The following is a 15,149-nucleotide window of genomic DNA, read 5'->3' as shown; positions in this document are numbered from 1 at the left end:
TAAATAGGCCAACCGTTTTGGGTTTTCTTTGCATTAATCACTTTATAATACAAACAGGAAGTAGCTTGCAAATGGGATATGTATAATAATCAATTCGGGTGATGGAGAGAAAAATTATATCGAGGAATGTGTAGATTTACAGGCACATGATTAGACATTATAATAATAATAATAATAATAATATTATAGTAATCCAATTGTCAGATGAAAACGCAAATAACAAAGATCAACACATGAATGGTAAAACTCAAATTCTTATATATAATCATGGGTGCAAGCAACTGGACCTCAAAAAGCCTGCAAGTCGACTTATGACCAGACATAAAATCTGAAAAAGCCTGCAAGATTCATCTAGTCTTCATAATAGTAGTCCACAATTGTTGTATGTTTAATCCAAAGATTGTAATGCAGTAATTTGTTAAGTTTCTTGTCACAAGTTGCACAATTAAAAAAAAAAAAGTTTAAAAAAAAAATCAATCAAATCCAAATCGCAAAAAGCCGACGACGTTTTTTTCGGTAATCCAATTGGCCGGCAGGACGGCTGTAGCTGGCACTCTTGCACCCATGTATATAATAACAAAATCATTCCCCAACTCATTACTAAGCCTGTACCAGAGCCAGATTTGACGTCATTAATTATTTATGCACACCAGATCAAGTTCGTCTGATAATTATAATTCATTTATTTGAATACCTAAACCCCTAGACCAAATGTACGCTGCCTTTGAGAAATGAAAACTTTTTATCCGTTTGAGAAAGGATTAGAGACGAAATATTCGCTGCAGAGTTTTTATTCTCTGTTGACTCTGTCACTTTCTTACTCACTTCATTTCTTGTTATTATCACCATAACAAACAGAAGTTTTGCCCCAAGTTTTATATTATTTTGTATCTATAAATTCAATTTCCAGGTGACATAACACCAGTTGTGGTCTTGGATGAGTAAATGGTCTAAACGGAAGATAATGGGTGCAAACAGGTCAAGCTTTTTTTTCTCTCTCTCTCTGTTTCTGTTGCATAATAGTACTATTGGCGATTTTATAAGTTTTAGGTGTATTGGGTTGGTTATCATTTTGGTATTGTTTTTTGTGACAGAGAATCCATTACAGCTTGTAGGTGTTTTTAAGACATTTAAACTTCTGCTTGGGACACTTATAAATCATTTCAACGCCCCCCCCCCCCCCCACGATTATAAGAATTCCACCCACTGCAGCTGAAATAACTGCCACAAGTGATGAGGAATGGATAAAATTTAGAAGTAAATTAAAAGATAAAAGCGCCGTCGTCTATGAAAATACGAGCACACGTTTGTGGGGGTTTAGATTCTAGCACTGGCTCTTATGGGTTCCAATTTCTAGATACAGAAAATACTGACAGGGTCACTGAGTACTGTCTCAAACATCACTCTGTATTTTTCTTCTTTTTTTGTCTATAAGTTTTGACAGATGATATTTTCTTTGACAATTTTGATCCTTTCAATTTCTCAAAATATAATGTACTTAATAAGCACTAGGACATAAGAACATAAATGTAAAAAAAATAATTTAATTGACTGTATTTTTTCTTTTTTCGTCTTTGACAGATGATAAATTTCTTTCACAATTTTGATCCTTTCAATTTCTCACAATATAATGTACTTAATAAGAACATAAGAACACAAATGTCAAAAAATAAATAATTTAATTTACTATTTACTTTTGTTTGCTTTAAACAAATTTAGAACGCATGCTGAGCTTTTGGGCAATTTCAACATCAGCAAAATGAAAGATGATGGACAAAATGATTTGGACCTAGCAAAAATAGCGTTGAGAAGAAATTGTTTATGAAACGGCCTTAGAAATTAGACAAAGAAACAACCGGATGAAGCTTTTTGAAAAAAAAAAAAGAAGAAATTACTTATGGTCAGGACCCTAGTCAGTAAACTGATTTGGTTTCAGATATAGAAATGAAATAATAGTTGGGAGTGATAAAAAAAAAAAATTAGTAATAATAATAATAATAATAATAATAATAATAATAATAATAATAATAATAATAATAACAATAATAATAATAATATAATATAATAATAATAATAATAATAATAATAATAATAATAATAATAATATATAATATATAATAATACATAATTAAGCTCTTCATCAAATTTCAGTTCATCAAGTCTTGAGAATAAATGCAATGATTAGTAATCGTATATTCTAGATTCAATATTGTCAATGAAATGGCAAGCTGAATCAAACATTTGTGTTTTTACAATGATTTAATTTTTCGATGTATCATATATTCAAACTCAATACACATTCCTAAAATAAAAAAATTAAAAAAAAAAAGACCAAAAAATCAAAAAAGTAAATAGACTTTACTAATTGATTTATGAAAATATAATCAACCGGTGCATAGATCAAATGGAATAGGTCACACTAAATGTAAAACCCTATGAAATCTTTAAGACTATCATCATAGCCACTACTCTCTGAATTGCTATTGAAAAAAAAAGGATAAAAGTTTTAAAATATCAAGACTAGTAGTAGTAGTAACATGAATTTGAACTTTTAGCCCTTTAACTCTCTCCTTCCCGACTTTTTCAAGGTTTTTACTGGAATATCACACTGAATGAAATTGACACAAATTGAAGTTTAAACTCATTTTTTAACAGCAATTAGAACACGCTGTAAATATTATTATTGAACAAAGCGAGCTTTACGAAATGGCATTAAATATTTGTAAATATGACAAATGTTTTTCTTCAAATTTTGTGATTTATAAAACAAATTTGACTTTGAAAAATGTTTGTATCATAACGAATGTGACGGCTTTCCTACAGTTGGTAAGGAGGGGGTTAAACAGGTGTATCTAGTCTTCTTCCTCTCAAATCCCTCATCGAAATCTCGATCAAATGATGAATTTTGTTTCCTTTCATTCATTCATTTGTTTCATACACTGAATAATCCTCATCACTTTCTGGACATGGAAAGCATGTGTTTGACACAGTTTCATTCTTCTTGTGTATCATTTTGAAACGAGAAACATATCAAACAATCTACACGTCGTACCATTTTAATGAACTGCACACTTCCTGTTTTGCAAAAACAAACCAGGAGTGAGTATAAAGGGGGATAAGAAAAGGGAAGCGAAGATGGGATACAAGAGCTGAAGGTGGGAGGAATGATTAAAAATTTTTAACAAGATTCTATTTATTCACCCAACAATCATACATTTCATATTTCATTCTAGCACTCTTTCCGTCCCACAACATTTTTTACAACCTACATGTACTTATTCACAAACCTCCCAGACTTCATAATGATTATTATTGTCTCATAAAAATAAATAACACAACTTTTTGCTTTTCAGATAATAGAGAAACTAATCCTGCCATAATATAGAGTTTGTAAAGATTTCAAAAATAAATAATGCAGATTTGTGAAAATCTGTATATTTTTTCCTTGCTTTATCTGTCTTCAGGACACTGGACACAGAATGTCAAACTCGAAGTAACACACACATTCACGGCAAGCGTCCATAGAGACAGCGCAGCCATATTCATTATCTGTCTTCAGTTGTGAACCTTTGCTTTGCATCATAATGAACAAAAAAATTATACACACCTTTCCAGATTTTCATCTTACACGGATCCCTAAATTGTTACTCCACTCCAAAAATTATTACCACATCAGCATTATCAAGAAACCAGTGATCGTAGATAGCATACATTAAAATTGTTGTGAGACTCATAAATAAGGTCATGCAGGTTTCAAACCCTCGTACTGGCAAAATATGGCTTTGATTGATAACAATACAAAATTTTGTCTGTGTAAAGCAAATTGTGCCAAAGACATTAATTATTAATTTTTGTAATGTTATCAAACGAAAGTCTTTTCACTGTAACTTTTTTGCCATGCCGTATCTGAGGCTGTAACAAAAGTTTGTTTTTGTAACTTTGGCATAAAAAAAAGTATCAAAATAAAGATAATTTGAAGAAATAAAAGGATAAATTTAGTTCACTCTGGGCTGAAAGTTAAAAAATAAATCCAATACTGAGAATTTGGCATTAACAGAGTAACAAGAATAGCATCTCAAAGGTTCTATAAAGTGTGGACAAATGTGATACGATGTCCACCCTTTTTGAAACTTTTGAAAAGTTATTCTTGCATTCTTATAATTCTATCGAGTTCACCATGATTGAAAATCAAACAAACTTGTATGATTTTCCATTCATATGAACCCTGGAGAGGAAATACCAGTTACTCAGCCTTTTGAATTATTTTTTAATAATCAACTCTGACAATCTAACGAAAATGAAATCCTTTCAAATCCTTTTTGTCAACAACTTAATATGGATGTCCTTTCAACGTCCAACATTGCAAAAACAACCTTTTATTACAGTGGCATAATCATCGCTGTCAGCTTTTTAAACCCCGCATCCACTCACTCTGCTTAATCATTCATTCATGCTTTATTAACTCTTTCCTTCCATACTTTGCTATAGTGTGAGAATAGGGTCATCGTTATCACCGGCCCCATCGTGCTCCGAGGACATTGCAGCTGCTCCCCCAATAGCCCCACCCCCACTGGTGGATGCAACAGACCCCGACGACCCAGAGGCAGCCGCAGCAGATGATGAACTTTTACTCTTTCCCCCCTTCCCACGACCACCACTACTGCCCCCACTCCTTCCCGAACCGCTGACGTCTTCGTGGCGCAAATTGCTGAAATAATTATCCTGATGCTGTTTCGGTTGTGGAGAAATATGATCGTGAACCTCGTCGTCCTCCTCCTCTTCGTCGCCTTCTGGCACCGCGTCGGCGCTGTCGAACGATTTGGCTGACTGGAATGAAATGTTGGAAGCTTGGGAATGATGGGAGGAAGCGTGGGATGTGGAGGAGATGTTGCTGTGCCGGCCAATACCGCCTCTGGTAGGAGCCAAGGTCATGCCCTGGTTGACTGGCTTGACTGTGATAATAAGGTTCGAACTGTTTGCCACCATCATGTCTGTCACCTGCAATTTTGTTAAAGAGAAATTTAGTGTTAATTCAATACAATTTTTTTTTTTAATGTAAAAAAAAATTATTATTAAAAGATAATATTATTAACTTGTTTTATGTATCAGTAAACTGGCAATTTTTGCTACTTATCTTAATTTTACACATTGAGAGGGGAAAAAAAAGAAAATATAAACATTTATACATCATATTTCCATGAATTAACCATGCTCAACATGCTCAAAATGCATGGATTATGGATATTTCCATGGATTAACCATGCTCAATATGCTCAAAATGCATGGATTATGGATATTTCCATGGATTAACCATGCTCAATATGCTCAAAATGCCAGGCCATATGTGGAATCATATCTCCATTTCATACAGTACCAGTCACCTTTTAGGCATATTATTTTTGTTCTAACACTCATACAATATATTCCACTGCCTGTAGCCGGGTACTCATTCACATCTGAGTCAAGTATGGAAATGTGTGTAAAGAGTCTTACCAAAGGACACAATGTCAGGACTAGAAATTTCCATGATGAGTGTTACCCATCAAGCGAAAATTAAAAAAGACCTTCAGCACATTAGATAAGAGATAACGGCTTTAGATATCATAAAACTAGATTTTCACTAAAAAAAAAAACTAGGAGGTCTCAGGCTCGATCCCCAGTTGGAGAAGGCTGATTTTTTGGGGATTACTTTTTTCTTGTACTTTTCTTTCTTGCTTTGTCTGGCACTGTAATCATACACGATGCCTCAGATGTTTATTTCGAGAAAAAGAGACTTGTACAAAGAAAAGAAAAAAAAAAAAAAAAAGGAAGAGAAAGGGAAAGAGAATGCTGGACAGATAACATCAAGAAAATGACTGAAATGAAATTAAAAGACTGTGATCTAGTGGTATGACACTCGCTTTCGGATCGGAAGGTCCTGGGTTCGAGCCTCGCGCTCGGCGCATAGTTGAGTCCTTTGAAAAGGCTCTTTACTCAGATTCTCTCACCATACTCAGGTGTAAAACGAGTACCTGGCCGTTAACAGCGTTGTCTTTGTCCGAAAAATTGTAATATTGCCTAACAGGCGTCATGTCCCGTCCTACATGTTAAATGTTGCTGTTGGCCAGGGACCCCTTGTAAAGCGCTTTCAGCACGTTTAGTTGATATTGCGCTATATAAAAGCTCAATCTTTTTTTTTTTTTAATGATGACCGGCCATGAAATCCAACATCTGGAAAGAGGTAGAATCTGAGTAAGTTATTAACCCTCTCCTTACCAACTACAGGAAAATCGTCACATTCACATTCGTTACGATGCAACCAACAACTTTCTCATCTGATTATATATTCTTGTTTCTCATAAACTTTGAAAAAAATTAGTTTTTTTTATAGCCATAAAAAAACGTGACAATGAATTGTAGAGCTCATTTTGCTGAACAATATTATGCATAGAATGTACTTGTTAATCTTCTGTTTGAGTAAGAAAAATCTATTTTTGTGTTGGGTGGATGTGAAGATTTGGGGAAAATTCTGAAGCTGGCCGGTAAAGAGAGAATTAAGGTAGAGTAAAGTAAGATAATCATCGTCCATATAGTTACCCATCATGCTAAATGTCAGAGGATTCTGACAAAAACTTGGACACTGACACTGTATAGGTAAAAGCTTCAATTCAATCACTGCAGACTGTTCCGATCATATATCGATCTATCATTACAAAATTGAAATCGTTTGTTCCATATAGGTTCTAAAACCACTGAATAGAGAGCAACCAAATTGTTAAAGACACGTTCCGTGTGTAGACACATGTCCCGTCAAGTAAAAAAAAAAAAAATTGAAATACTGCTGATTCCCGACCTGATCAAGTTTCTTTCCAGCGACTTCAATGCCGTTGACTTCAAGCACTTCATCATTCACGGCTAGAAGACCAGTGCTTTCAGCCAAGCCTCCTGGTACCAGCCTGGATATGAAGATAGCGGGAACCTGAAATAATAAGGTAAGATAAGATAAGATAAGATGAGATAAGATAAGATATACTTTATTGATATCCTTGTATGGGAATTATAATTCTGTATCACAACACAATGTGGTAATATATAAAAGAAATATCAAATGTTAATAAATTAAATAAAAATTGGCAAAGAATATTAAAAGTCTTAAAAAGTACAGTGGAACAACAAGCAGATATATTATGGTGACTATGTGTCGATTATTTAATTAATTCTTTAAATTAAACATGTTATCAATTCATCAAATTCAACTTTTTAAAAGTAATATAAATTCATCAAATTAAAATTCTTCAAATTAGAAGAAAAAAATTAAAAGTTTAAGAAAGGAATTATTAATAAGTCAAATAAAAATTGTACAAAATTGTAATACAAACTGTTTACTTTGTTGTTTTTAAGGGTTTTACGGCGCTTGCAACACATTTAGGCAATATCAGCGCCAGTAAGAAGGAAGAAAATGGGATAGTAAAAAGTTCTAGAAATACAATTAAAGCACCCAAGAAAAAGTAAGACATAGGAGAACTGGGAACAAATAGGGATCACATGTAGATTCCAAGAGCATACCACCAATGTACTTAGTTTGAGATCACCTATAAGTCTCATCCGGACACAAGCACAAAATCCAACAAAGAGGAATACACTAAAATGCTTAAATGATACATTCAAAATAACAAATATAATAATACATAACAGAGAGATGATTTACAAGGAAAAAAAATATCATCTCCCAAAACAATAACTATGCATTTGACTGTTTCCCTCCCAGCCAGGACTCTGGCCAGGGCCAGGACAAAACCAAGTAATCACATTCCAAGACAAAGACAGAAAGCATGTTGGAAAACAGACATAATGGGATAGAAGACACAGTATGTACCCCACCGCCCACTATGGGAGGTCAGGAACCCCACCCGGGTAATACAAACTCATCAGACAAAAATTGGGTAAATCGATTAAAAAAGGAATAAGTGATTTATCAAATAGAAGATAGGATTACAATCTCATAAAGTCTTGGGATGGTAAAAACAAATTTTAAAAATATGATAAATGAAAAGGCTTTTAAATATATTGAGGGAGCCTGTGGCGCTGATATAACCTAAATGTGTTGCAAGCACCGTAAAACCCTTAATAACAAAAAAAAAACAGGGAGCCTGACTTTTATGACTAATCTATTTAAGCCCAACCCTTCCCCTTGTGACCACACAAAGTCTAACGCCAATCCCTGTATTTGGTGGGAAAAAATCATGTGATCTGAACACACATTTTAAGTGTTAAATAAAAAATTGAGCTTTTATATAGCGCAATATCCACTAAATGTGCTCAAAGCGCTTTACAAGGGGTCCCTGGTCAACAGCAACATTTAATATGTAGGACGGCACATGCCGCCTGTTAGGCGATATTACAATTTTTCGGACTAAGACAACGCTGTTAACGGCCAGGTACTCGTTTTACACCTGAGTACGGTTAGAGAATGTGAGTAAAGAGTCTTTTCCAAGGACTCAACTATGCGCCGAGCGCGAGGCTCGAACCCAGGACCTTCCAATCCGAAAGCGAGTGTCATACCACTAGACCACATAGCCGCACTCACTGTTGTCAATGAGTACCTGACCGGTAACAGTGTTGTCTCTGTCTGTAAAAAAACTGTAATATCGCCTATCTTGTCGAACATGTTACGCGTTACAGCTAGCCAGGGATTCTTTGTAAAGCGCTCTGTGCGTGTTTAATGGATAGTACATTAAATCAAAGCTCAAGTTTTTTTTGTTTGTTTTTTTTAATGTTTTAATCATAACTCACTCACTGATCAAAGGATTGAAGCAAGTATCAAATGCATTAACTCAATACAAACAAGGCTATGTGGTCTTGCGGTATGACACTCGCTTTCAGATCGGAAGAAGGTCCTGGGTTCGAGCCTCGCTCGGCGCATAGTTGAGTCCTTGAAAAAGATTCTTTACTCACATTCTCTCACTGTACTCAAGTGTAAAATGAGTACCTGGCCGTCAACAGCGTTGTCTCTGTCGGAAAAAGAATTTTAATATCGCCTAACAGGCATTACGTCTCGTTCTACGTATTGCTGTTGGTCAGGAACCCTTTGTAAAGCACTTTGAGCACATTAAGTGGATATTGCGCTATATAAAAGCTCTTTTTTTTCTTTTTTTTTTTTAAATACAAACAAAACCCACCTTTTCCAAACCATTCATTGTAGCTCTTACACTGGTCCCGTCACGAATGTAAAAACCAAGGGGCTTATCAGATCCGTTTTTCATCAGCCTCACTCGTCTATGCGTCTCCGGTACGATGTCGACATCGATGATGGCGGACACTCGTCTGAAATCTTCCATCAGACTGATCTGAACACGGGGTCGGGGACTGGTTTCTGCATTCACCAGTTTAGACAAAGGATTTCGTTTCTTGGGCTGGGTTCCGTAACCGTTGACTTCTCCATAACTTTCACCTGAAAAATAAATTTTAAAAAAAAAGCTTGATTAATTTTGATAATGGCTTTCATTTTTTAACAACACCGAATGAAGCCTGATAAACTCTGGTGTGGCTCGTGGCTCATCAATGGTAAGGTGTCTCACTTTATCATAAAAGGCAAGCTATGTTAAGCATGGTCAGCGGCTGAATGGGTAATGATAATTCTGATCCCAGCATTGCGTCCTTGGGTAAGGCACTTAACACACATAACTACCCCACTCAACTCAGGTGTGAATGAGCACCTGGTTGTAGGACAAAGAGGATTCCTGACAGGCAACTTGTACTGTATGAAATGGAAATATGGGTCCATGTGGCCAGCTGGGAGAATATGAAAATTCTGATCCCAGCATTGTGGCCTTGGGTAAGGCACTTAACACACATAACTACCCCACTCAACTCAGGTGTGAATGAGCACCTGGTTGTAGGACAAAGAAGATGCCTGACAGGCAACTTGAACTGTATGAAATGGAAATATGGGTTCATGTGGCCAGCTGGGAGAATAAATGAACCACGTTTCTGAATCACATTGATCGTGGTAAATCCGTGAAAACACTAAATAAATGTTAATATTTATTTTATTATAATTTTATATGGACAGCACAAATTATTTTGATAATGCATGACATAATTACGAGAATATTGTACTGTCTGGACTGATTACCATGGATATATCCGTGTATAATTAAAACTAAAAGCAAACAAAGTAAATTCATTTTAGATTCAGGATTTCACAACTTTGATGTCTGTTGAAAAAAACAAAAACAACAAAAGAAGCAATTTTCAATGATATTATAGGCAATTCATTGCAAAGGAAAATATTGTGGGGAGAGGATATCTGCTTAAATGAGGATAAATTTCTAAAGAAATTAGTAATACAAGTAAGTAATGAAAATCATTTCGAGCTCATATTTTTAAACAGCACAGCAGTAGTCCTTCAGAGCCAAGAGGCCCATGAGCTGGACTTTATCCTGGTTTCTATAGGGTTAATCATACAAAAGCACTTGCCTGCTACCCTTTTGATAGGATACTAATCTATTGCAAAGTACTTTTCATCAGATCTTACACACGACCCAGCTGGCCCCATCACTGCTGGGTGGTCATGGGCATCAGAAAAAAATTTCAACTTCACCAGGAATTGACCGCAGTCACTTCGGTGTAAAGTGGGAGCTACGCCAACTGAACAATCGGGGCCTCCATTCAAACAGTAGACAGCGATCTTTGTAATTTATACTCATTTTTCTCAAACATATATTTAACTTATGGAACAACCTACATGTTGGCATTTATTTTTTTTTTCCTTTGAATGATTGAGGGAACTTATTGTACTTTAACTACTTTAATAGAAAAATGTATTATTTTCAACATTCTATGATCTAAGTAATAAATGTGACCCATCGTCTCAAAACGGTATTATGTCGGAACGAACCAGATGCTTAAAAGCCGAAATAAATGTTAAACTGGTCAAAAATACATATTGTTGACATTAACACCCTAAAATATGTTATCCATTCTCTTCAATAAAACATACAAACTCAACACAAGTCTAATATTTCTGGCTATAAATTCAATTTTCAACATCTTAACCAACCCGACTTAATACCGTTTTGAGGCGGAGGGTCACAAATAAGAATTAATAATTCCTCCAAGTTGACAGACAGTGAACTTTGTAATCTATACTCATTTTTCTCAACCATATTCAGCTATGCTGGCATTTAAAAAACAAAAACAACCTGGGCTATTTATTTATAAAGCACAATATATCCACTGAATGTGCTCTAAGTGCTTTACAATGAGTCATTAGCCAACAACAACACTTAACTTGTAGGATGAGACATGGCCCCCATTTGGCAATATTACATTTTTCCGGAAGAGGAAATGCTATTAACGGTCAGGTACTTATTTTACACCTGGGTACAGTGACAGAGTGTGAGTAAAGAGCCTTTTCTAGCAGCGAATGGGTAGCTAGGTTTGTTAGATCTAGTGGAAAGTACTTTGGAATACACTAGAGCATCCTATCCAAAGGATAGCAAACAATTGCAAATAAACCGGGATAAACTCTGGCTCAATGGCTTTGAAGGACTACTTTTTTTTTTTTTGTTAATGTCATTTTGGAATCAAGATAAATAGAGAGACTCACCCTTCCTCTGAATTAAAACTTTTAAACCTGGCTTTGCTGTAGATAGGGCCCTGGAAAAGTTTTCACTGTTGTTGATTGGAAGTAGGTCCATATGGACGGGGTCTGTGTAAGTGATGATGAATGGAATGTCCACAAGGTGGTGTAATTGTTCCAGTAAAAGATAGAAGTCATCGAATTGTGTTGTCTTTGTCTTGTCGATGGAAAAGCGTCTGAACTCAGCATCAAACTGTTGAAAGGAAACAAAACATAAGAGTTATTGTAGAAATCTTTGGGTTTTTTTTTAAATAATAAAAAAAACGAAGGGATTCAGTCTCCCCTCATATTTCAACAGTCTCCCCTCATATTTCAACAGTCTCCCCTCATATTTCAACAGTCTCCCCTCATATTTCAACAGTCTCCCCTCACATTTCAAAAGTCTCCCCTCATATAATTCAACAGTCTCCCCTCATATATTTCAACAGTCTCCCCTCATATTTCAACAGTCTCCCCTCATATTTCAAAGATTAAGACGTGATTTGTGACAATTTTCAATCACCATTCCTTTTCTCTTCACCCAAAAATAATATGCATGCATGAAAAACTTGAAAAACGCTTTTACTTTTACTTTTCACCTTGAACGTGAATAATTATAGTTGGGGTTGGACACAACAGTCAATCTTTACCATCACATTTTACACTGGATCATGGTGATAAAATGGGAGTTAACAATTTTATCCAAGGACTTAACTTTGAACCACCTGCCATTTCCACCCCCATCCCACCCTCACATTTTTTCTTCATAAATTCTTTGTAAAATTAAAATACCCAACACGGAAATCTCAAACATACAGGCCCGGCCCCAACTTGTTCAAAATTTCTGTGCTGCGCTGTAGTATTAATGCTATAGGTTTGGGTACTACCGCAAACTCGGGGACCCGAGTCTCTCTTGCTTAGTTTACCCTAGATACGGTCTGCCGCCTGGAATGATGACACCGGATGTTGCTTATTGTTGTATGCCAGATTCTTATCGTTGTATGCCAGACTGGCATTTTCTTTTTTATGTGTTTTATTATTATGTGCGAATTTAATGTATAATGTTTTTATACGTTTTGAACCCGTTTTTGAACAAATAAACGTATATTTGAAAATGGGTAATAAAAACAGTAAAACATTTTGACGTGTTCAATCATTTGGATTTCACGTGGGGTTCTTTGCCGTTTTTTTTTGTCTGGTGTGTTTGTGTTTTTCACGCCGCGGCATTTCGATTCTCATCGTTGTATGCCAGATTGGCATTTTCTTTTTTTCGTGACCAGCATTTTGTACAAAATTATGTGTTTTATTATTATTATGTATGTACATGAATATAATATGTATTATATGCGAATTTAATGTCTAATGTTTTTATACGTTTTTGAACCCGTTTTTGAACAAATAAACGTATATTTGAAAATGGGTATTAAAACCAGTAAAACATTTTTTGACGTGTTCAATCATTTGGATTTCACGTGGGGTTTTTTGCCGTTTTTTTTTTTTTTTTTTGTCTGGTGTGTTTGTGTTTTTCGCGCCGCGGCATTTCGATTCTCGTAATGGCGTTACAATTATTATATGCTCATGCGAGGACAGAAGAAGACGCTATTCTCTTTCTCCAGACTAACGGGTTATTAACAAGAAATCCACCAAATTGTGCGACTTGCAACCGAGTCACCACTCTTATAAAGAAAAGTGCCACAAGTGACAACAGGTACTGGCGTTGCCCTACCCACAAGAGTGTCAAAGTTCCCTTAAGGAGAGGATCGTTCTTTGAACATCAGTGTCTTCCTCTGAGGAAAATTGTTGAGCTGCTCCTTTTGTGGGCTTTCAAGGAGCCGATTCTAAACAGTACAGGGCTCACTGGAGTGAGTGAAAATTCTGTTTTACAGTGGTATGGTTTTTTTCGAGACATTTGTTCGTGGTGGCTTTTGAACAACCCGTACCAAATAGGTGGTCCAGGCCTCACAGTCGAGATCGACGAAAGTCTAGTGGCCAAAAGAAAAAACAACGTGGGCCGAGTTGCTGAGCAACGGTGGGTGTTTGGTGGTGTGTGTAGGGAGACGGGACAGGGATTTTTAGTGGTCGTGGATAACGACAGATCAGCGGCTAGACTGTTGCCACTTATTCAGGAGCACATCGCCCCTGGTTCCACTATACACAGTGACGGCTGGGCTGCATACAACGGGATAGCCAACCTCCCAGTCCAACCTCCATATCAACACCTGGTGGTGAACCACACAGCTAACTTTGTTGACCCCAGACAGGCGCATGCACCAACACTATTGAGTGCTATTGGAAGAACTGCAAACGCAGGTTCAAATCTATGCTGGGTGTCCACAGTAGTCAACTGGAATCTCATTTGGATGAATTTATGTGGAGGGAGCTATACGGGAAGACTCACCAAGAAGCCCTTCGACATATTATTCTCCATCTTTCGCAGTGGTATCCAGTATAGGGTGAGTTATAAATACTGTTTACTACTAGTATATGAAAAAAAAAAACCCAACAAAACAAAACAAAATCCAGTCCAGATCTAATTATCTACTATGAATCTAGAAACAGATATATTTAGATCTCGAAGCGATCTAAATTTTATATTTTAAAAGATATTAGATCTAAAAAAAAATTAATTAAAAAAATAAAAATTTTGGCCAAAAAATAATTTGGATCTAGATTTTATATTTTAAAAGATATTAGATCTAAAAAAAAATTAATTAAAAAAATAAAAATTTTGGCCAAAAAATAATTTGGCCAGAAATTATTTGGGGGTCCCCGAGTTTGCGTAAAAAAATAAAAAAGATTTGGCCAGCAATTTTTTGGGACCCCGAATTTGCGTAAAAAATATAAAAAATTTGGCCAGAAATTATTGGGGAAATTTTTGGGTCCCCGAGTTTGCGGTAGTACCATAGGTTTGTACGGGTCCCATACTAGAGACTCGAGGACTGGCCCTACAAGTATAAGTAATTTGAATGCCGTTAATTTTGTCGTTTTGTTACTTGTTTTTATATTCCTTTTGGAAGTCATGAAGGGTCTTATCTTCTTTTATATTTTTTCCATTCTAAAAAGAAAAGGGTGTGGTGTAAATTGACATGGACAATGGACAAACTGACAAACGTATCCACTTGCCAGTGTCGGGACTGGACTGTGACAGGATTTGAAGTTGAAAACCAGGTGTGTATGATGATACAACCACAACAAAATGTACACTTTTCTTATTTTGATTTGAATGGCTTAACTTTACTTTTTTACAATAATTATGATTGAATTTTATCGCGGGGCAAATCAAACCATAAATGAAATTGACTGATAACTGATTGAGATTGATTACAGAAATGTATTTTTATTGACGATCCTCCTTTGCGATCCTTACCTTACTCTTTATTTCGACTATACCACCCGATAAACGAATGGTAGACTTTACGTTTTTAGCCATCACAACAGCTTTAAGAATGTAAGCAGCATAGCACAATAACAATAAAAACAAAAAAAAATTGTCAAAATCCACAAAATGTTTGTTGAATTCGGTATTCAGAAACTCCACTTCCGTGGT

The 15,149-nt window shown here is 35.7% G+C and overlaps 1 protein-coding gene across 1 annotated transcript; it reads right to left on the bottom strand.

Annotated features, from left to right (window-relative positions):
- Positions 1–3,549: 3,549 nt before the first annotated feature.
- Positions 3,550–15,149, bottom strand: LOC144977553 (partitioning defective protein 6-like). The gene is made up of 5 exons (XM_078922892.1): positions 14,970–15,149; positions 11,591–11,816; positions 9,159–9,430; positions 6,833–6,958; positions 3,550–4,998 (listed from the first exon to the last, which is right to left on the bottom strand). Exons 1-5 carry the CDS (start codon positions 15,030–15,032, stop codon positions 4,483–4,485), a joined length of 1,203 nt encoding a protein of 400 aa, XP_078779018.1. The 5' UTR covers positions 15,033–15,149; the 3' UTR covers positions 3,550–4,482.

The sequence above is a fragment of the Berghia stephanieae genome, chromosome 7 (genome assembly GCF_034508935.2).
Source record: "Berghia stephanieae isolate SIO BIC M18660-M18661 chromosome 7, UCSD_Bste_1.3, whole genome shotgun sequence".
Classification (NCBI taxonomy): Eukaryota; Metazoa; Mollusca; class Gastropoda; order Nudibranchia; family Aeolidiidae; genus Berghia; species Berghia stephanieae.
Note: the sequence above shows the minus strand (reverse complement) of the source record. Positions and strands in the feature narration are given on the sequence as shown.

Coding starts and splice junctions, on each gene's coding strand:
- LOC144977553 (XM_078922892.1), bottom strand. CDS start 15,032: ATGGCTAAAAACGTAAAGTCTACCATTCGTTTATCGGGTGGTATAGTC. Junction 11,817..14,969: donor TAGTCGAAATAAAGAGTAAG/GTAAGGATCGCA, acceptor TCCTTTCAACAG/TTTGATGCTGAGTTCAGACG. Junction 9,431..11,590: donor AGTTTTAATTCAGAGGAAGG/GTGAGTCTCTCT, acceptor TTTATTTTTCAG/GTGAAAGTTATGGAGAAGTC.